We start from the raw sequence: 23,201 nt of genomic DNA, 5'->3' as shown, positions 1-23,201 counted from the left end.
TTTCATTGTTGTTTTCTATTTGGAATTAGAAGAAAAGCACTAGATGACTTTAGGATTTACATTTTTGCTGTTATTACCTAATTTCTTGTGACACCTTGATGGAGACAGAAATTTGTTTATTTTTTCTACAAATAAAAATGCTAATATTCTGTAAAAATATAAAATAAATAAATATTTTGCCTTGTCAGATAATTATAATTTCTTAAAGGTTGGCAATGTGGAATCTAAAGCTTTAAAAATAAACTTTTTTTACTCTGTTACATTAAAATGATAATCAACATTGTCCTTGAGTGGATTTTGTTTACTCGGTTATGATTTTATAACATTAAAATAAATATAATAATTTTACAATGTATAGTTACTAGATTCTTCTATAATACAATAAAATAAGTTCTCCTACATTCTTTAACAAACTTTTAAATTCATTTAAAGCAAAGTAATGAGTTTATTTTTCATTTGATGATCTGTGATTGAATTCAATTGAGTTCAACAATTCAATTCAGTAAACATTTCTATTTAGTTCTCACCCAATGCTATGTTTGAACATCACTTTAAATTAGTGCTTCTTAATGTGTGTCAGAATGAGGTTTGGGAAAGGCCTTATTGCTAGATTTAGCATTTAGAAAACAGACAAAAATGGTTATTAGTACTACAAACTACAGAAAGTAAAAGTCAAGAAATTCAATATGAATACACATATGATATATTTAAGACTCATTTTAAGTGGGGTTTGGAAAACAGACTATCTACTTTATAGGAGACAAATCAGAATAAGACAGAGAGATTCAATTTTTATAAACTACTAGTGGCCCAGTGCACGGATTCATGCACATTGAAAATAAATTAATTAGAAGAAAGATTTGTGAGGTAATTATGTTACTGCAAAAAATTACATGTCAAAATAGTATATATAATATAGTATTATAAAATTAAAACACATGTGCGATTGGCGCCAGTGAGAGCTTTATATGTATTGTGCATGTGTGAGTCAACATTTATTTTCAAATTACCAGTGTGTGTCATATGTACCGGCTGGTCAGTCGGTCGGACAGTCGGATAGATGTGTGGTCAGTCACTTAGCCTTTTACAATAGTATAGATAAAGTTGGAAAGCTATGATTTAAAATATTCCTTCTTCCTTTATCATGACATTAATAAACAATAATTTGAAATATGGCATTAAAATTTTTTAGATCATTTTATTTAGCAGAGTCATTGAATGTAACATAGGCCTGAGATTTATGTTATCTCCAAATTCGTATGAATTGCCACCATGGATTATTGAACTAATCCCTTCTTTTATAACTTTCTTTTTATATCTTTATGTTTAAATGGAAGATCTGTTAGTCACTATGTTCAAAATTCTGTTATAAATGTACTCTCTCTTTTTTTTACTTTAAATTTTTTTTCAATTACAATTTACATTTAATATTATTCTATATTAGTTTCAGATGTACAAAAATGTAGTTAGAAAATCATATACTTTACAGAGTGGTTCCCCTGCTGCTTCAAGTTCCCAACTGGCCCCGTACGTATTTATCATGATACTAGAGACCCAAGGCACTGGGAGGAGGATGTCCCTCTGCCTAGCCTGTGCCCTCTCACAATCCGGTACCCCTTGCTCCTAACCTCCTGCCTGCTTGCTGCTCCTTACCACTCGGCTCACTGCTCCTTAGCACTTTCCCTCCTGCCACCACCACTGCACTCACCAGCCATAAGCCTGGCTTCTGGCTGAGGGGCACTTCTCCTGTGGGAGCGCATTGACCACCAGGGGGCAGCTCCTGCATTGAGTGTCTGCCCCCTGGTGGTCAGTGCACATCATAGTGACTGGTCGTTCCACCAGTTGGTCTGTCCATTTGGCCAATTTGCATATTAGGGTTTTATTATATAGGATTATTGACTTTATTCCTTATGCTATAATCTACATCTCTGTGACTATACTGTAATTACCAATTTATGCTGCTTATTCCCTTCAACTTTTTCATCCAGCCCCTCTAAATGTAGTCTCTTAACCAAAGTTTTTCTGTATGTGCATTCTTTCTCTTCTTCTGGAATACTATTTCATATTAATTAGACTAATTAGACTATTAGACTGGTCCTATAGTTTGATTACCTATTTCTTTCATAGGGTATAATCCCTTCTTATCATTGACTTCACCATTGCCTTAAAGTTCCACAATTCTTGAAAATAACTTAAACCTTTGTATATTCCTCATATGTAATTGATAGTGTTATTTTATCTTTTCTTCAACATAATGAGTAAATATATTTGTACCTAAAATTAAGGTCTACAGAAACTATTGTGAATTATCACTGTCTGTTTCCTCCCTTAATTAAAGTAACAACTACTCTCCAATCAGATTATTTGAACATTCATATTTAGTCTATGTCTACCTTCCCTCAAAGTGCCTACAGCTTATGTCTGCCCAACATATTAATATTATTTATTTGAATTTTATTTACATTTATAGTTTAATGTATTCCTTATCAACTATTCTTTTATACTGAGAAGATAAAGGGCTGTTGGAAGGCAAGACACAAGATTACCAATGAATTTAAGTGCATGATGAATTGTTTCAGCAGTAAGACCATGGATATGTATCAATGAACATCTTATTACTGCTTCAAGGAAAATAATCTGTATTTTTCAGTTTACAAGGTCCTTTGCTATTTTTCTGGATTATGGTTCAGTTTTGGAGTTTAATTTTATATCCCCTATTGCAAGTGTGGGTAAATGACTATTTGAATTTATTCCATATGAGTAACTAGTGGGACTTCAAAATGTACTGTAAAAAAATAATTTAGCTAAGTAAAATATGTCATTTGAATCTCTAAATCTATATTTACCAAAATATTTGTGTAGTTTGTAAAGTAATGTACCAAGAGCTTCTAAATTTAAAAAAAAATGGGTGAAGTATTCTCTCATAATTGTTTTATATTAGCCCAAATTTATTTCAAAGACGTTATCAATAATTTTCTATACCACATATGACTTTATAGAGGACAAACAACATAGACCTTTCTTTCTACTCTATACCAACCTAGATGTGAGAGTCAAAATAAAAATAATAATTATGGGGAGGAGATGGTAAATAGCATTCTTCTACCTTCTCTCTGCCCTGTGGTTTTCAATATTAAAAGAATGGTTACTAATTACTTCTTTGTTTTCTTGGTGTAGATTCCCTGGACAGGCATGTACTTTTTGTATACTCATATTTCCTTTAATGTATTTGTATGTGCTTTGTCTGTTTTTCTGTGTGCTCTCAGAGGAGAAGAGTTATTACTTCTTTAATATAGCATTAAGCAAATATAGAAGCATACTAAATATGTGCTACTTATTATATCAATTCTTACTCTGAGATATATTATTGCTGTGAAGCCTATGATTTCTACTGACAACTAAGAGAAGCCAGAAATTTACTCTTCAGTTATTTGTATTGAACTAATTAAAAGTTAATTTTTTTCCAGAAAGGTAATGATTCTTTCACTAGAAAAAGAAAACCTACCTAGTACATGATTCTAAGAATGAATAAAGGGAGAGATTTGGAGTAGTTTCATAATCATCAAGTGAATAAAGCTTGGAGAAAGGTGAAAATTGGCAACAGCGTAAAATGCCAGAAAGAGATCATGTGAGATAAGACAGATGATAAGTGATCTTTAAATTGAGCAATTAGTAGGTCATAGAGCAATTTAAATAAAGTTACAGAGTCAAAATGCAGTTCCTAGTGAATTGGGGAGTGAATGGGAGGTGAAGAAAAGGAGTCAAGCACACACTGAAGATTCCTTGGCTGTAGAGGAAAAGGTGGGGTATCCTATCTAATAATAGACAAATATGCAAATTGACCATGCCTCCGACACACCCACAAGCCACGCCCACCATCCAATCAGAGTGAGTATGCAAATTAACCCAAACCAAGATGGCTACAGCCACAGAGAGCAAGGTTTCCTAGGTAACAGAGGAAGCCAGACTTTCTGCCAGCCATTGCAGGCCTAAGCCTCCACTCAAGCTACAAAGTTTCAATTATACAAGGTAAACAAATTCAAACAAATGGCGGCAGAATGGAGCTTGAGACAGCAGGCCAGGGTTGCCGCCGGCAACAGGGGAAGCAAAGCTTTCCGCACACCCTGGCCGGGCCCACCCGCTTAAGGCAACAAAGTTTCAATTATAACCCCAACACAAATGGCTGCCGGCCTCGGAGGGAGCCCCAGGCTTGACTCTGATCCAGGCTACAAAGTTTCAATTGTAGAAAGAAAATAAATTCCAGATACCAGGGCCTCCACTTGCGTTGCCAGGGGGCATGGCCTGCCTGCAAACCACCACAGGCCCCTTGCTCAGGCCGCCCCACGCCCCAAGGGAACCCCACCCTGATCAGGGACACCCTTCAGGGCAAACCAGATGGCCCCCACCCCTGTACCAGGCCTCTATCCTATCTAATAAAAGAGTACTATGCAGATTGATCATCACTGCAACACACAATATAGCTGCCCCCATGTGGTCAAAGATCCTGCCCCCATGTGGACACAGGATGGCCACCACAACATGGCCAGCAGGAGAGGGCAGTTGGGAGGCACCCGGCCTGCAAGGGAGGGCAGTTGAGAAGGACCAGGCCTGCAAGGGAGGGCAGTTGGAGGTGATCAACCCTGCAGGAGAGGGCAGTTAGGGGTAACTAGGCCGGCAGAGGAGGGAAGTTGGGGGCAAACAGGCTGGCAGCAGAGTGGTTAGGGGGTGATCAGGCTGGCAGGCAGAAGCGGTTAGGGGCAATCAGGAAGGCAGGCAGACAAGCAGTTGGGAGCCAGCAGTCCTGGATTGTGAGAGGGATGTCCGACTGCCCGTTTAGGCCTGATCCTGAGGGGTCCCAGATTGGAGAGGGTACAGGCTGGGCTGAGGGACAACCACCCTCCGTGCACGAATTTTGTGCACCAGGCCTCTAGTGGGAAATTATAAAGGAGGATAAAAGAAAGTTTTTACAAGCTAGGAGAAATTAGTATATCTAAGTGCAGTGGAGGAAGAACTAATGGAGAAATGGAGGTTGAATATATAAGAGAAAAATCAAAGTCTCTGAAGAGATAATAGAAAGAGAGCATGATGAAAAGAGGAACACATCTGTCTGCAAAGCAGGGGAAAGAAGGAAGGAAATACAAGTACAGAGATGGTAAGTAAATGGGTAAGAAAACAAGCAGTTGAGGCAGGTGGTGCCTTTGAGAAACAAAGAGGGAAGTACTGGAAGGGCTGCATTAGGGGCTTGAAGTAAATGGTGAGTGTCCAAAATGGTGATTGTGGAAATTAGGAGAAGGAACAAACATATCCCAGGAATTGTTGTTCTTTACTTCTGAGGGTTTCGCTAAAGTTAGGGAACATAAATTTATAGTGGTATTGTAACTGAACAAAAAAACAGAGGTTCAGCTGCCTGCCATGAAAGCCAAACACTGAGGCAGGTGCTGGTGCAAAAGGAAAGAGGTTTTATTCAGGTGCCATGACCTAGGAGAATAGTGGACTCCTGACTCAAGCCCACTATTCTTATAGAGATAGGCAGGGAAGAGCTTTTTTCTATCCAATTATCTTGCTAGCTTTTGGCACACATGGGGCTCCTGTCCATTCATATTTCTAGCTTTTGGCGCTCAGTGTAAAAACCTCCCCTTGTCTCCATCTTGGCCAATGGGGGAGGCTCCCCCACACTTCGACTGATTGTTTACAGTAACAGTATAATCTATATTATAAAGAGGTAATATGCAAATTAGGCCTGGACTCCATAACGGGTCACAACCAGACAGGAGGAGATTGTGCGCGCAGGTGAGGCCCCGAGTGGAGATGGAAACAGAGTCAGGGGGGCCTGCCCAAGCCGGCGCAGTGGCTCGGGCGGCCCCTGAGCGGACACATGTAAGGGGGCCAGGGGACGCTGCAAGTCAGACGCAGATCCCGGCCCCCTGGGGCGTGCCTCCTCGCGCGATTTCAATCACAAGCTGGGCCTCTAGTTTTCCATAAATGTGAGCCATTCTCCAGCTGCATACATAGAAGGCAGATGGTAAGAATAATCTCAAGTGACGGGATTATCAGCACAATTACAACAGGAAGACAAAGAAAAAGAGGTGAGATAATTGGCAACAACAGTCAATGTTATGCACCCCAGAACTAAGCTGAGTGGGAAAGTAAAGCCCTGGGGCCAGAGAATATATCAAGCTAGTATTCCCCAAGCTACTCTTCTCACAGCTTCCAAATATATTCTTCCTCTTGTATTTTTCACTCTGATTAATGTCAGCTACTCTAGCTAGCTTCCCTGTCCTGGATCCAGTCAGTTGGAACTTTAGAATATTTCCCATTTGCTTCATCATATTCCCATCATTGACACTCTTGTTTAGACCTTTAACTTCATATGAATTATCACTGTAACCTCCCAAATCTTCCAGCATTGTTCTTTTAAAAAAAATAATTTTAGAGAGAGAGAAGTAGAAGAAGACAAGGGGGAAGAGGAGGAAGGGGAGGAAGGGAGAAACATTGACTTGTTGTTCCATTTATTTATGCATTCATTGGTTGATTCTTGCATGTGCCCTGAATGGGGGGCAGGGGGGGTCAAATCTGCAACCGTAACGTATCAGGACAACACTCTAACCAGCTGAGCTACTGGGCCAGGGCCAGCATTGTTCTTAATTCATCCTCTGCCACTGGAATGATTTTTTTAAAAATTATCGTGCTTGCTTCAGCAGCACATTTACTAAAAAATAAAATTGGAATGATACAGAGAAGATTAGCATGGCCCCTGCGCAAGGATGACACACAAATTCACGAAGTGTTCCATATTAAAAAAAAAATTACCGATATGTTATTAGGTGGTTGTAAGAGACAGATGGTTGAGAATTAACTTTTGGCATTTGAGTGAATGATGACACATTACCTAGATATAGAAAGAAAGGAGATGGCAATGGTAAAATATGTACACATATAATACCTTAATAAAAAATAAATAAATAAATAAAATAAAATAAATAAAATAAATAAAAAAAAGAAAGAAAGGAGAGCAATCTAATAGGAGAGGCAATACACATGTAGAGAGAAATGTTATGTATGCATCCAAAAACAATTAGGTACCTGCTATGTGTCAGGCACTCTTCTAGATGCTGGATATATGACAAAAAGACAAATTATCTCCACTCATGGAGCTTACATTCTAGTGGTGATGGGAGATAATATAATAAACATAAGCAAATAAAAATATACTATTTTAGGGGAGAAACCAAGATGGCAGCATAGGTAAACACCTGAACTTGCCGCCTCGCACAACAACTTCAAAACTACAACTAAAAGACAAAACGGACATCATCCAGAACCACAGGAAGGCTGGCTAAGTGGAAATTCTACAACTAGAAAGGAAGAGAAAAGCACACTGACACTCAGAGGAGGTGCGGAAGAGCAGAGGTACGGAGGCGCGCTCGCGGAGAGGGCTGGCAACTGAGTATGCGGTTGGCTTTTTCAATCCAGACGGAGATACAAGCTCCCAACTGCTCTGACCTCCAGTTTCAGGTGAGACTCTGGGGACCCAGATTCATAGGGGGAGAAACTGGACTGTTTGGCAGCGAGCGGAACTCGAGGGAAGCTTTCTCTCAGAGGTTCTTGCAGCGATTACCGAGGGACACTGAGACCCGGGGGCCTCTTAGGGCAGGGCTGAGGATCAGCCATTGCTGTTTGTTCTGCCCTGAGACTCTGCCCCATAAAAGCTGTGCGCAGAGGCTTTTGCATATGAATGGTCTGGTCCTTTGAAATCTAAACTTACCTATCAAACTGTAGCTGACTCAGAGAGACCCAGAACATCCAAAAGAAGGCCCAAGGCCCCACAGCAGCTTGCATTGCTTCACAGCTGGGCCTCATCTGGGCACCTCCAAACCCCAAACAAAGAAGAGGAATCTGCATATCTCTCCATAGCTCCTGCTGGGTGGCCTCAGGCAGAGGCTAAATTAGCACCTCCTTAGAAATCCAAGAGCCAGTATACCCAGGGGTCAGAGTAGGACCATCCAGATTACAACTCCTCAGATCCATAAGGGACACACTCAGGGGGCATACTCAGTGAGCACCAAAGCCCTACTGAAGCAAGCCTTGCCTCATAAGGGTGTCTCTAGCACAGAAGTTCTCCCATCGTAGACACAGCTGATCCTCACAGCCAACTGGCCTGGAGGTCAATTCCCCCCCAGTGATACCAACAACAATCAAGGCTTAACTACAACAAGACTGTGCACACAGCCCACAAAGGGGTGCACCAAGAGTGTCCACTTCAGATAACTGGGGAGGCTGAGCCCCTGGGCCCTATAGGACACCTAACACACAAAACCACTCTATCAACTCAGGGAAGCAGCCAAAATGCGGAGACAAAGAAACAGGTCACAAATGAAAGAAATGGAGGAAAGCAAATGACTGGATAGAGTGTTCAAAACCACGGTTATAAGGTTTTTCAAGAATTTTCTAGAAAAGGCCGATAAATTTAGTGAGACCCTCAAGGATATGAAAAAGGACCAACTAGAAATTAAGCATACATTGACTGAAATAAAAAATAATATACAGAGATCCAACAGCAGACTAGAGGATTGCAAGAATCAAGTCAAAGGTTTGAAATACAAAGAAGCAAAAAAACACCCAACCAGAAAAGCAAAAAGAATCCAAAAATATGAAGATAGTGTAAGGAGCCACTGGGACAACTTCAAGTGTACCAACATCCAAATTATGGGGGTGCCAGAAGAAGAGAGAGAGCAAGATACTGAAAACCTATTTGAAGAAATAATGACAGAAAACTTCCCCCACCTGGTGAAAGAAATAGACTTAGTCCAGGAAGCACAGAGAACCCCAAACAAAAGGAATCCAAAGAGGACCACACCAAGACATCATAATTAAAATGCCAAGAGCAAAAGACAAAGAGAGAATATTAAAAACAGCAAGAGAAAAACAGTTAATTACCTACAAGGGAGCACCCAGATGAATGTCAGCTGATTTCTCAACAGAAACTATGCAGGCCAGAAGGAAGTGGCAAGAAATATTCAAAGTGCTGAATAGCAAGAACCTACAACCAAGATTACTCTACCCAGCAAAGCTATCATTCAGAATTGAAGGTCAGATAAAGAGCTTCACAGATAAGAAAAAGCTAAAGGAGTACATCACCGCCAAACCAATATTATATGAAACTAGAGGCCTGTTGCACGAAGAGATTCGTGCAATAGGCCTTCCTTCCCTTGGCTTCCAGCACCGGTTTTCCTCCAGCACCTGGGACCCAGGCCTTCGCTCCGGCCAAGTCTGCCATCTAAAGTGAATCTAAAAATCAAGTGAATAAAAAATCTGGTGAACAGAATAAACTGGTGAATATAATAGAATCAGGGGCATAGAAAGGGAGTGGACTGACAATTCTCGGGGGGAAAGGGGTGTGGGGGGTGCGGGAAGAGACTGGACAAAAATTGTACACCTATGGATGAGGACAGTGCAGGGGAGGTAAGGGCAGAGGGTAGGGTGGGAACCGGGTGGAGGGGAGCTATGGTGGTGAAAAAGAGGAACAATTGTAATAATCTGAACAATAAAGATTTATTTTTAAAATTTTACTATTTTAGGTGCTGTAGAAAAGGGAGGGAGTGGAGAGAGTGGAGGGTGGTAAGGGAGGATAGGGTATTAAGAGAAGGACTCAAGATTGATGACATTTGCCTCAGCCTGGTAGCTCAGTTGGTTAGAGCATCATTCTGATACACCAAGGTTGTGTTTTGTTCCCTGGTCAGGGCACATACAGGAAACAACCAATTAAAGCATAAATAAGTGGAAGGACAAATTCATGTTTTCTCTCCCTTGCTCTCTAAAATAAATAAATAAAATTAAAAAGAAATATTGATGGCATTTGGATATAAGCTATGCTATAATAATACAATGACAATTTGCTACATAAATATCAAAGCAGAAGGGGTTACTTTCAATCAAGAAGACAGTATTTGCTTTGGCTTTGGTAGGGATTTTCTGGATGTAAATTAATGGAAAGGGTCAAAGCAAATAAAAGGAAGAGTATGAGACAAGGCTGAAAAGTGCCATGTTACATTCATAAAATAACCAGTTATCTATAATCTATAATAATAAAAGCGTAATATGCTAATTAGACCGGACAGCTAAACAACCTTCCGGACGTCCTTCTGGACGAACTTCCAGACGAAGCTGGGGCTGTGAGGGCCAAGGCAAGCTGCCAAGGCTGCGAGGGCCAAGCTCCTTGCACGAATTTCATGTATCAGGCCTCTAGTAATAGAAATAATGAGGTCTGGCTGTAGCAGTGTTTGAATGCCATATTACTCTCTGGACTTCATTCTCTACTCTGTGTGGAATCACCAAAAGTTTATAACCAGGAGTGTGACATATCCAGAAGAGTGCTTTTAAAAAATCATCTTTTATTTGTTTATTTATTTTTTAAAATCATCTTTTATAGAATAGGTTGGAGTAGGAAGAAACGAGGCAAAAAAAACACACACACTAATTAAAAACTTATTGTACCCCGCCGCCCCCCCCCCCCCCCCACACAATGGGTTTGTCGCCAGAATACAGGTGTGAAAACCACCACTAAATCTAAACCAAAATGGGAAAGAAAAAGACTCATAGCTCCCTAGGTGGTTTGGCTCAGTGGATAGAACATTAGCCTGCAGACTGAAGAGTCCCGGGCTCAATTCTGGTCAAGGGCACATGCCTTGGTTGCATGCTCGATCCCCAGTGGGGGGCATGCAGGAGGCAATTGATCAGTGATCCTCTCTCATCATTGATCTTTCCATCTCCCTCTCCCTTCCTCTCTGAAATCAATAAAAATATAGTTTTAAAAAATGACTCATATCAACATCATTGTTATTGGACAGATATAGTCTGACATTACTGGCTATCTGATCTACAAATGTGGTGGGATCAACAGAAGAGCCATCAAAAATTTGGGGAAGGAGGCTGCTGAGGTGGGGAAGGGCTCCTTCAAGAATGCCTGGGTCTTGGATAAACTAAAAGCTGAATGTGAGCAAGATATCACCATTGATATCTCTGTGAAAATTTGAGAACAGAAAGTATTAAGTGACATCATGGATGCCCCAGAACACAGAGACTTCATCAAAAACGTTATTACAGGCACATCTCAGGCTGACTTTGCTGTCCTGATTGTTACTGGTGGTGGTGGTGAATTTGAAGCAGGTATCGCCAAGAATGGGCAGACCTGTGATCATGCCCTTCTGGCTTAACACTCTGTGTGTGAAACAACTCATTGTTTTTCTGAGCCATCCAACGGCCGAAAGAAATATGAGAAAACTGTTAAAGAAGTCAGCACCTACATTAAAGACAACTGGCTACAATCCTGAGACATGTAACCTTTATGTCAATTTCTGCTTAGAATGGGGACAACATGCTGGAGCCAAGTGCTAATATGCCTTGGTTCAAGGGATGGAAAATCACCTGTAAAGACGGCAATGCAAGTGGAACCATGCTGCTTGATTGCATACTGTCACCAACTTGTCCAACTGACAAGCCCCTGTGTCTGCCCCTCCATGATGTCTACAAAATTAATGGTATTGCCCGGCCGGCGTGGCTCAGTGATTGAGGGTTGACCTAGGAACCAGGAGGTCACGGTTCGATTCCTGGTCAGGGTACATGCCCAAGGTGCCAGCTTGATCCTCAGTGTGAGGCATACAGGAGGCGGCTGATCAATGATTCTCTCTCTCTCCCTCTCTGAAATCAATAAAAATATATTTTTTAAAGAAAAAAGTTTAATGGTATTGATACTGTCCCTGTGGGCCAGGTGGAGACTGGTGTTCTCAAACCTGGCATGGTGGTCACCTTTGCTCCAGTCAATGTTACAGCTGAAGTAGTCTGTTGAAATGCACCAGGAATCTTTGAGTGAAGCTCTTCCTTGGCAAAATGTGGGCTTCAATGTCAAGTCTGGGTCTGTCACCCTGGTCAGTGTGGCTCAGTTGGTTGAACATTATCCTGTGCACTGAGAGGTCACTGGTTCGATTTGAGGTCAGGGCACATACCCAGGTTGTGGGTTCAATCCCCAGTTGAAGTGGATATGGGAGGCAACCCATCGATATTTCTCTCTTCTCTCTCCCGCCCTTTCTAAAATAAAGCGAGAGAGAGAGAGAGCGAGAGAGAGAGAGAGAGAGAGAGAGAGAATCTATCAAAGATGTTCCTAATGGCAATGTGGCTGGTGACAGCAAAATGACCCCCCAATGGGAGCAGCTGCCATCACAGCTCATGTGATTATCCTGAACCATCCAGGCCAAATCAGTGCCGGATATGCACCTGTGTTGGATTGTCACACAGCTCATATTACTTGCAAATTTGCTGATATGAAGGAGAAGATGGATTATTGTTCTGGGAAAAAGCTGGGAGATGGCCTAAAGTTTATCTTTATTAGTTTTTAACATTAGTACTTTTTAAAACAAATATATTTTTATTGATTTCAGAGAGGAAGGGAGAGGGAGAGAGAGATAGAAACATCAATGATGAGAGAGAATCATTGATCGGCTGCCTCCTGCACTGGGGATGGAGCCCACAACCCAGGTATGTGCCCCTGACTGGAAATTGAACCATGACCTCCTGGTTCATAGGTTGATGTTCAACCACAGAGCCATGCTGGCTGGGCAACATCAGTACTTTTTAATGGAAACAACTTGACCAGAAATCTGTCACAGAATTTTGAAACTCATTAAAATAAAGTTAATGAGGAAAAAAAATATTTATTGTAGTAGTTTAAGTGAAAGGTAATGAGACCTGCAGTGAAAATAAATAGGAAGATATATATTTAATAACCAACATGAAGATAAGATCACCATGATTTGGTTTTTAAAAATGTAGGGGCACCCTAGCCAGTTTAGTTCAGTGGATAGAGCATCAGCCTACAGACCGAAAGGTCCCAGGTTCAATTCCAGTCAAGGGCATGTACCTTGTTTGCAGGCTCCTCCCAGGCCTGGGCCCTGGTCAGGGCATATACAGGAGACAAACAATCAATGTGTTTCTCTCACATCAAAGTTTCTCTCTGTCTCTCCCTCTCTTTTCCACTCTCTCTCTAAAAATCAATGAAAAAATATCCTGGAGTGAGGATTAAAAAAAAAACAAAAAACCACCTAGGGGCCAAAAGAGAGAAAAATATATTGAACCCAAGTATATGGGAAGATCATGATGTAACTAATAAAGAATATCACAAAAGGGGAAAAGGCAGGTTTAGGAGAAGATGGTGAGTTTCTTTTAGACATCCTTAAGTCTTATATCAGTGAAGTCTCAGCTTTTCCATAGCAGTTGGTGCAGCTCTGAGACTAAAGTTTCTTTCCCCTGGCCAGAAACATTGGTTAGAGCATTGTCCTGATACACCAAGGTTGTGGGTTCAATTCCTGGTCAGGGCACATACAAGAATCAAACAATGGATGCATAAATAAGTGGAACAACAAATTGATGTTTCTCTCTCTCTCAAATCAATTTTTTTTAAAAAAATAAAAAGATTAAGTTCCTTTTCCTCTACTCCTGAGACACCTTGCTTTTCTGGAAAGATGAGACCACAATTGGGTTTTTAACTAGCTTATATTATTAAAGCCAAGTTTTCACGTCTCAGGAATACAGAATCTGCTATCTAACAAAAATAACAGCATTTACATACATAATCCCCTGACTATATAAATTGAGCCACAGGCGCTATCTTGGCTCAGGACACCAAGGCATGGAAGGAGAAACTATCTTCTTATCTTCACCTTCTTGTAGGTTACAACACATAATAATCCTGTGGTCCTTTCCATGACTATGCATCGCGTTTCTGCATCATTTTTTTTTTTCTCGTGAAAACAACGTAGTTGAGCAAAAATAAACTTGGAGTACCCAGAACTGGTTCGTTCTGACCTCAAACATCACACTGGGAGAGCTGGGTTACAGGCTCCTTACATCCTCCGCCCAGAGAGCAGTGTGCAGAAATAAACTACATTTCCCAGCATCTCTGCGCGGTAAGAGGTGGGCAAGGGTGGAGTGGGGGCGTGCCTCTATGTGAATAGCCTTCCTATTGGTGCGCACACCGATTGGTGTGTAAGGTTGTGGGCGATTGGGCGAATTCGTGCACGTTCGGTGGCGCCGCGACGCTCCCTGATTTAACTTTGTTTTTCCGTTGGGTTCTGTGACCCGGTGGCTTAGCGCGGCGTGAGTACCGTTTCGGTTTCCGGGGAGGGGGCTAGGCTAGGGGCCTTGGGAAGGAAAGCCCGGGTGAGGGAGAAGTAACTGCGGAAGAGAGGGATGTGAGCCTGTAATACGGAGGGCAGGGGGGGTCGTCGGGAGGGCTGGGGACCGGAAGGGGAAAGTTACCAGATGCAAAGATTTCGAGGTGCTAGAGCACTGAGGAGCTATAGCGACGAGGGAGTTGAAAACGGGGTGGAATTGAAAAAAAAAAAGAGTACAGAATTAGGACGTCCTGGACTTTGGTTCCGGTATTCCCTCACGCCAAACTAGTCTAAGTAAGCTTCAATCTCGTTTGTTAAATTAAGGGATAATAAAAAATACTTCATAGAGTTGTTGTGTGCTTAGATAAAATAAATGCCAAAGTGCCAAACAAATGTTAATTATAAGTAGATAGGCTATAAAAAATATATACCTAAACAAGGATGTCACAGAGGAGTAGGAATACAAGCTAGCTGAAACCCATTAAGCAAGGGCAAGGCATTCGTTTTTGGAGGGAGGGGGTACAATGAAGAGTGAGGGGGGTACAATGAAGAGTGAGGGGGGTTCAATGAAGAGGGAGGCACAGTTTCTATCTGCAAGGAACATGCACTGTCATGGAAGAAATGATAGCAAGGAACTCTAATAAGTTCACTTTTAGAGAATCACAACTGCAGTTCTTTTGCAGTTAGATAATTTTGATAGATCATTTTGGATGGAGAGACTCAGGAAAGAGATGAAGGAGGTAATATTTGAGTTTTTATGTACAGACTCGATTTCATTAAGTGAAATTATGAAAGTGGAGGGAGCTCTGGTCCAGTTGGAGGAACTGGAGGTGAGCAGGCGAGAAAGTTATCTGGAAACCAAGGATATGCTTAGGGGAGCATAGGGAAATAAGGCAGGAGAGGTAGGTTTGGTCCTTAGAAAGAAAGCAGTGACCTCTAGGCTGAGTTTGATTTAATGCATTTGGCTATGCGAAGCTATTGATGACTTTTATGATGTTTAAGAAGATGGTCCAGGGGAGACCAGGTGTGTGTAGAACAGTGAAGCCATTGTAGTAGAGTGGATAAGAGGATAGGGAGATCCTAAATTAGCATGGTTATTGTCGAGATAGACTGTAGATGATTTTTATATGGTTGGATGGGAGGGTCAAGAGAAGTAATAATGAAATAATGAATTAAAATTTTCAAGTTCAGGTTGCTTGGAAGTTGCTGAATTAGTACCTAAAAGAGGAAAGTCGGAAGGAACATGTTAGGATGAAAAAGATGATGTTTTAGGTTTAGGAAGTGTTCATTTTGAGGTGCTAAAAAATATATGATTTGAGTGATTTTTTCTCTCTTTTTGTTAAACATTTCAAGGTCCAATGGGACATAAACATGAAAATGTCCATTACATAGTTGGAAATTCAAATCAGGAGATTGAAAGAGATGTATTTGTTCATTTAACAAGTAGTTTTTATTCTATGCCAGGTAGTGTTTTAATGATAGAGATAATCACAAAAGCAGTGAAAATAATGATGTTTCCAAAGAAATGGATAGAAGAAGTAGAAAAAGAAAGTTGAGGACAGAACCTTTTGAACCAAGGGAGGAACATTTTCAGTAAAAATAATCTGCAGTTATTGGGTGCCTGTTGTGCACCAGACACGGTGCTCAGTCAGCCCTTTTATTCATTAGTTCATTTAATCTTTACACTGACCTATGACAAATATGCTGTTCTCCCTATTTTCTCAGAAGTAACCGAAGTTTAGAAAGATTAAGTAACTTGCCTGAAGTCACACAGCTAAAAAGGGACAGACCTTGGACTCACACTCAAGTCTGTCTGATTTCAGAGTCCACGCTCTCAACTACAAAGCAATATTTTTTTAAAAAGGTGATCAACACTGACAAATTAAGCATACAAATCAAGAAGTGACTTCTTGGATAATAGATAGGAACCCAAAAGAACAACGGAATTCATTAATTTGTATGTCTGCTGACCAAGAGCAGATGTAGTAGAAGTCAGATTGTTAGCGATTATAAAACAAAATAAATGTGAGTATAAACAATTTTTTGTAGATTTGCAATAGTCCAGAAGGAGGAGTGAGACTGTCTGTGAGGGAGAAGAGATTGCAGGTTGTTGGAAGGCTGCTTTAAAGTTTCAAGTTACTCTTAAGTAGTTTCAGAACAGTGATATTTATCTTTAAAATGTCACCCATATTCATAAAATGTAATGTTATTTGGACATAAAAAGGAATGAAGTACTGACACATACCACAGCAAGTACTGAAAACATTATACTGAGTGCAAGAAGCCAGCCACAAAAGACCACATACTGTATGACTGCATTCATATGACTGTCCATAATAGGAAGGTCTATAGAAACAGAAAGTAGGGTAGTGGTTGCTTCGGGGAGGACTGGGGTGGAGCACAGGGGTGATAGCTAAAGGATATATGGTTCCTTCTTAAGTGATAAAAATGTTGTACAATTGACTGGTGATGGTTGGGCCTATCTGTGAATATACTATCATTGAATGATACACTTTAAACGACTCTATTGTATGGAATGTGAATTATATCTCAGTAAAACTATATTTTAAAATGTCACCTGTATCTATCATACCAACCCTATTAACATTTTTATTTTCTAGGTTATTTTCTACTAGAGTCAAATTGGCCCAATTTGGAGTTTTGTAGAAGAACGTAAGTTTGAAGAAGGAAGGTAATCTTTTAAACAAGAGAATAAAAAGGGAAATGGTGCCCTAGCTGGTTTGGCTCAGTGGATAAAGTGTTGGGACTGAAGGGTCCCGGGTTTGATTCCAGGTCAGGGCACATACCCGGGTTGCAGGCTCAGTCCCCAGTAGGGGGCCTGCAGGAGGCAGCCGATCAATGATTCTCTTTCATCATTGATGTTTTTATCTCTCTCTCCCTCTCCCTTCCTCTCTGAAATCAATAAAAATATATTTTAAAAAAGGGAGGAGGGGGCCGCTGGCTGGTTCGGCTTAATGGATGGAACATTGGCCTGCGGACTGAAAGGTCCCAGGTTCAATTCTGGTCAAGGGCACATTCCTGAGTTGTGGGCTCGGTCCTCAGTGTGGGGCATGCAGGAGGCAGTCTATCAATGGTTCTCTCTCATCATTGATGTTTCTGTCTCTCTCTCCCTCTCTGAAATCAATAAAAAAATACTTTTTAAAAAAAGGAAGATGGCATATTTGGAGGGTTGGCTGGTAGAAGAAAGCAGGTGGAATGACAAAAGCAGATAGACATTTTCTAGCTAGATTGGATAGTAAAAAAAAAATATTTTGAATAGTCAAATTCATATTGAGGATTAAGATTATTTATTTTAAAAAATGTGTTGAGCCCTGGCCAGGTGGCTCAATTGATTGGAGCATTGTCCCATATACCAAAAGTTTGTGGGTTTGATTCCCAGCCAGAGCACATACCTAGGTTGCAGGTTTGATCCCCGGTTAGGGTATGTATGGAAGGCAAACGGATTGATGTTTCTCTCACATCAATGTTTCTCTCTTTCTCTGCCTTCCTTCCTCTCTCTTCCTTCCTCTCTAAGAAGCAATAAAAACATATCCTCAGGTAAGGAAAAAAAAAATGTATTGAGCATTTACTATGAACTAGGCACTATTTTAGTTAGTGGGGTTGCAGCAGTGAACACTAGAAAAAAGAATGCCTGCATGCCCTGGCCAGTTTGGCTCATGGTTAGTGTGTTTGCCCGTGACTGAAGGAAGGATTGATGGTTCAATTCCCGGTGAAGGGCCTGTACTTCGGTTGCAGATTTGATCCCAGCCTAGGTTGGGGCTCTTGGCGGAGGCAACCCATTGATGTGTCTATCTCACATCGATGTTTCTCTCTCCCTCCTCCTTCCCTTCTACTCTCTCTAAAAGTCAGTGGAAAAAATATCCTCAGGTGAGGATTTTTCAAAAAATGCCTACCCTTAGTGAATTTCCACGTTTCAGTGTGAGGAGTCAATAAATAAAATACGTCAGATGGTGATAAGTGTTGTGGAGAAATGAAAATAGAGAAGGTGAGTGAGGGAATGCGAGAGTGTCAGGGAGGACTTCACCAAGAAGGAGACTTCAAGCCCTGAAGGAGAGGGACGGAGCCATGCAGATAAATGGGAAAAGCGTATCATAGACAGAGAACTGCAAGTGCAGGAGTTCTGAAGTAGTTCACCTGGTATGTTTCAAGAACAGCAAAGAGGCCAGTATTGTTGGAGCTGTGAGCAAGGGGGAGAATAGTAGAGAGGTCACAGAAGTAATGAGATAGCTGGACCCATGGAGGACCTTATAGGCCATCTTAAAGAACTTGGCTCTCGGAGTAAAATGAAAAGTTATTGGAGGCTTTTGAGCAAAGGAGGTTTGTGTTTTGACATATTTTAAGTACTCACTTTGCTGTGTTGAGAAGATACTGCAGGGGATGGAATTGAAAGTGGAAGCACACAGGCAAGAGATTATAGTAGGTTGGACTAGGGTAGTGATGGGCAACCTTTTGAGCTTGGTGAGTCAAACTTCGCCAAAAAACTGAGCATAACTCGGGTAGTGTGTCACTTTGAGGAAAAAACATTATTTCGCAAATGTTTCATCCTCAGGAGCAGCAAATGTTTCATCCTCGGCATGCGGCCGCCTCAGCGGCTGTGTGTCATCAGAAATGGCTACACGTGTCAGTGCTGACACGCATGTCATAGGTTCGCCATCACTGGACTAGGGCATGATTAAAATCTGAGTGGTTGGCCCAACCGGCGTGGCTCAGTGATTGAGCATCGACCTATGAACCAGGAGGTCACGGTTCAATTCCCAGTCAGGGCACATGCCCGGTTGCAGGCTCGATCCCCAGTATGGGGCGTGCAAGAGGAACTGATCAATGATTATCTCATCATTGATGTTTCTATCTCTCCCCTCTCCCTTCCTCTCTGAAATCAATTAAAAATATTAAAATAAATAAATAAAATCTGAGTAGTTGTCAGATTTTAGATATGGTGGTGATAGAGTCGTTAGGATTTGCTAACAGGTTGAGTATCCTACATAATAAAAGACTAATAGGCAAATTGTCCCCTCGACTGGGAATTCAACTGTGAGTTTGATCAAGGGGTGGAGCTGGCCGGCCCTGCCCCCAAGTGGCCCCCCCACCCCGATCGGGGGCAGGGCCAGCCCACCAACCACCCACGGCCCCTTCCCCTAGCCATCCACAGCCCCTCCCCCTGGCTGGCCTGGCCCAATTGGCCCCGATTGGGGCAGGCCAGCCGGACCCCACTCATGCACAAATTCGTGCACTATGCCTCTAGTAACATATAAGACAAAGAGACGAGTAAAATTTCTCTTAAGTTTGTTGTCCTAAACAATTGATGGAATAGTATTAATCATTACTGGGATGTAGAAGTCTGAGAAAAGGTCAGGTTTGGTGGTAGGAGGTATATATCAGGAGCTCAGTTTTGGACTTAAGCTTGTGAGACCTGTTAGACATCCAAATGGAGATATGAAGTGGGTGGTCAGATATGTGTGAATTGAGTGGAAGGCAGAGGAAGGACTGGAGGTGTACACTTGAAAACCATGAGATTTCATGAGGTCACCAAGGCAATCCTATGTAATAATCCTATATAATAAAAGCCTAATATGCCCAAGTATCCAACTGTTTGTCTGTGCGACCAGTCGCTATGATGCACACTGACCACCAGGGGGCAGACGCTCCGACTGGTAGGTTAGCTTGCTACTGGGGTCTGGCCCATCAGGACTGGGCGAGCCAGGCCGGACACGCCCTGGAGCCCTCCTGCGGTCCCTCCCCAGCCCCAGTTGTGCACCCGTGGGGTCCCTAGGCCTGGCCTGTGCCCTCTCGCAATCCGGGACCCCTTGGGGGATGTCGGAAAGCCAGTTTCGACCCGATCCTCACAGGCCAGCCCGAGGGACCCCACTGGTGCATGAATCTGTGCACCAGGCCTCTAGTAAGTATAGATAAAGACAAGGAAGAATTATCAGTGACTGAAAATTAATGTCCTGTGAGGAAGGTGGAGAATCAGGAACATGTGGTGTCCTGGAAGCCAATGAAAAAATGGTTTCAATGACTATGGGGAAGCACTTGAGTTTGTAGCAGGAAAATGGTTACAGAATTAACAATAGTAATTATCTCTTCACTCTTTTTCACAAAAATCTTCCCCAAAGGACTGAAGATTGTAAGCAGATATATACTAGGTAGAACATAAGAACAGGACATTACATCATCTCTTTTTTTTAAAATTATTATTATTTTTTAAATTTCTTTATTGATTAAGGTGTCACATATTTGTCCTCATCCCCCCATTCCCATTCCCCCACCCCTCCCCACGGATGCCCCCACCCCCCTGTTGTCCTTAACCATTGGTTAGGCTCGTATGCTCTTTTTTTTTTTTTTTTAATATATTTTCATTGATTTTTAGAGAAAGAGGAAGGGGGAGGGGGAGAGAGAAACATCAATGAGACAGAGAAGCATCAATCAGTTGCCTTCTGCACCCCGACTGGGAATCAAACCTGCAACCTCTTGGTGCATGGGTCAGTGCTTAACCACTGAGCAACACTGGCCAGGGATACATCATCTCTTGACTGGCTCAAAATCATAATGGATTGATAAAGCATGCTTGATAAGAAAGCTTTCCCCAAAGCTAATTTTATTTTTTATTTTTTATTTTTTTTATTTTTTTATTTTTTTAAAATATATTTTATTGATTTTTTACAGAGAGGAAGAGAGAGGGATAGAGAGTTAGAAACATCGATGAGAGAGAAACATCGATCAGCTGCCTCCTGCACACCCCCCACTGGGGATGTGCCCGCAACCAAGGTACATGCCCTTGACCGGAATCGAACCCGGGACCCTTGAGTCCGCAGGCCGACGCTCTATCCACCGAGCCAAACCGGTTTCGGCCCCAAAGCTAATTAAAAAAAAAAAACTCTCCCTCTCCCCTTTTCTCCCCTACTCTCTCTCTTCCCCTTGTCTCCTCCCCCTCTTTTCCTTCTCCCTCCCTCACCTTGGTATTCCTTCCCTGAGGTTTATCTTCCTGTAAATCTCTGTGATAAGATTGTTCAAAGTAGAGGAATTTAGGATCTGTCTTCACAGCAGCTCTCCATCTCAGTAGCACTCAGTGCCTTTCCCTTCCCCCTCTTCTTCCAAGGGCTCTTTTTTGCTTCTATAACTTGTTTTCTGAGCCTACACAGCCTAGCTGGCTCACTTCTGCTACCTCTGTAACTTTCTAAATAATCTTTCTCTAAGAAAAAAAAAAAATCTATCGTCAATTGGAATGGGGATTGTGAATGAACCTTTTAAAGCTTATAAGTAATATATTTTCTTTCTCTAAGATAAAACAGTAGCTACAGCACACACTAAATAAAGATAATATCAATAGCCCGGCCGGCGTGGCTCAGTGATTGAGCATCGACCTATGAACCAGGAGGTCAGGGTTCGATTCCCAGTCAGGGCACATGCCCGGGTTGCGGGCTCGATCCCCAGTGTGGGGCGTGCAGGAGGCCCCACATTCTCTCTCATCATGGATGTTTCTCTCTCCCTCTCTCCCTCCTTCCTCTCTGAAATCAATAAAAATATATATTTTTAAAAAGATAATATCAATAGCTTTTTATTTATCTTAAATTTAGCATAATGGGTCCTCTACCTTAATTTCCACTTACTATCTCTTGCTTATTATAAACTTTTTGCATCTCCCTCTCCTATAATTTCAGCAGAAGGATTGTAAGTTTGTTTTGCCTTGTTGCAGATAACCTTCATACTTAGGAGGGTTTTCTTTTTGTGCTTATCCATTTAAAATATTAAATGCCATTCTGATTTTATTTGAAAATAATAATAACAAAGAATACCTTATGAAAATTCAAGAGTCATAGAACTTCAGGATTCAGAACTACTTTAAAGAATAGTACTACATTTTAAAACATCACATTCTACCAGCAGGCACGTGTAATGTTGGAGAGGGAACCGGTCTGTGTGTTCTATACTGTTTTGTTCTGTTCCTGCCCTCTCATTCTGAATTTTTATGTATTTGACAGGTGTGAAAAGGACAGCATGAACTTTACCCCCACATGTACCCCTGTCTGCAGAAAGTAAGACATTTGCTTATTTTTTGAGTTGTTAAAGAATCAAGGCTGTCCCGACATTGTGGCTCAGTGGTTGAGCGTCAACATAGGAACCAGGAGATCATGGCCCGGTTCCCGATCAGGGCAAATTCCTGGGTTGTGGGTTTGATCCCGTGTGGGGCGTGCAAGAGGCAGCCAATCAATGATTCTCTCTCATCATTCTATCTCTCTCTCCCTCTCTGTTTCTCTTTGAAAACAGTAACGATATATTTTTAAAAAAGAATCAAGCCCTGGCCAGTTTGGCTCAATGAATAGAGCATCAGCCTGCGGACTGAAGGGTCCTGGGTTCGATTCCGGTCAAGGGCACATACCTGGGGTTGCAGGCTCCTCCTCAGTCCTGGTCAGGGCTTGTGCAAGAGGCAACCAATTGATGTTTTTCTTTCACATTGATGTTTCTCTCTCTCTTTCCCTCTCTCTTCCACTCTCTCTAAAAAAGAAAAATCAATGGAAAAATATCCTCCAGTGAGGATTAACAAAAATAAAAATAATTAAAAAAAAAAAAAAGAATCAAGGCTTCTAACCAGTGCCACCCCAATAAATTTAATTTTAAAAAATTCAAAATTTCTGTAGCCTTAGTGCAAGTTAGTTTAGGAACTAGAAGAGTTTTGGCAACATACTTCCAAACTCTGGATTTGAACTATATTAGACTCATTTCTCTATTTTTATGTGGAATTTAGATTAAAAAGTAGTACATTTATTAAAAAAAAAAAAAAGTAGTGCATATGAAATGGTAATACCAGAATCCAGACAGTTTGAGTGGGCCTAGTAGGTGCCAGTCCTCCTGGATTACAGAAGAAACAGCCAGCATATACAGGGGACTTGGAATTCTGGTTCTGCCGCCACCTTGCTGCATGACACATTTCCTCATCCTCACTGCCACAGTCTCATCTGCAAAGTCTCAGAAATGCCTTAGTTCATCTGTTATTAGGCAGCTGCCTTGGAAACATGA

The 23,201-nt window shown here is 41.5% G+C and overlaps 1 protein-coding gene and 1 non-coding gene across 2 annotated transcripts in view; both read left to right on the top strand.

Moving 5' to 3' along the window:
* The first annotated feature begins 6,696 nt into the window (after positions 1–6,696).
* On the top strand, positions 6,697–6,799 carry LOC114229322 (U6 spliceosomal RNA). Its single transcript, XR_003615411.2, has one exon. It is a non-coding gene; the product is annotated as a U6 spliceosomal RNA (small nuclear RNA).
* Positions 6,800–22,181: 15,382 nt separating this feature from the next.
* Positions 22,182–23,201, top strand: part of CCDC77 (coiled-coil domain containing 77) — a 38,693-nt gene continuing 37,673 nt past the window's right edge. Inside the window, exon 1 of the mRNA XM_054719709.1 lies at positions 22,182–22,219. Coding sequence (XP_054575684.1) covers positions 22,182–22,219 — 38 coding nt within the window. The remainder of the gene's footprint in view (positions 22,220–23,201) is intronic.

Source organism: Eptesicus fuscus, chromosome 7 (assembly GCF_027574615.1).
Source record: "Eptesicus fuscus isolate TK198812 chromosome 7, DD_ASM_mEF_20220401, whole genome shotgun sequence".
Taxonomy (NCBI): domain Eukaryota; kingdom Metazoa; phylum Chordata; class Mammalia; order Chiroptera; family Vespertilionidae; genus Eptesicus; species Eptesicus fuscus.
This window is presented reverse-complemented; position numbering and strand designations above follow the sequence as displayed.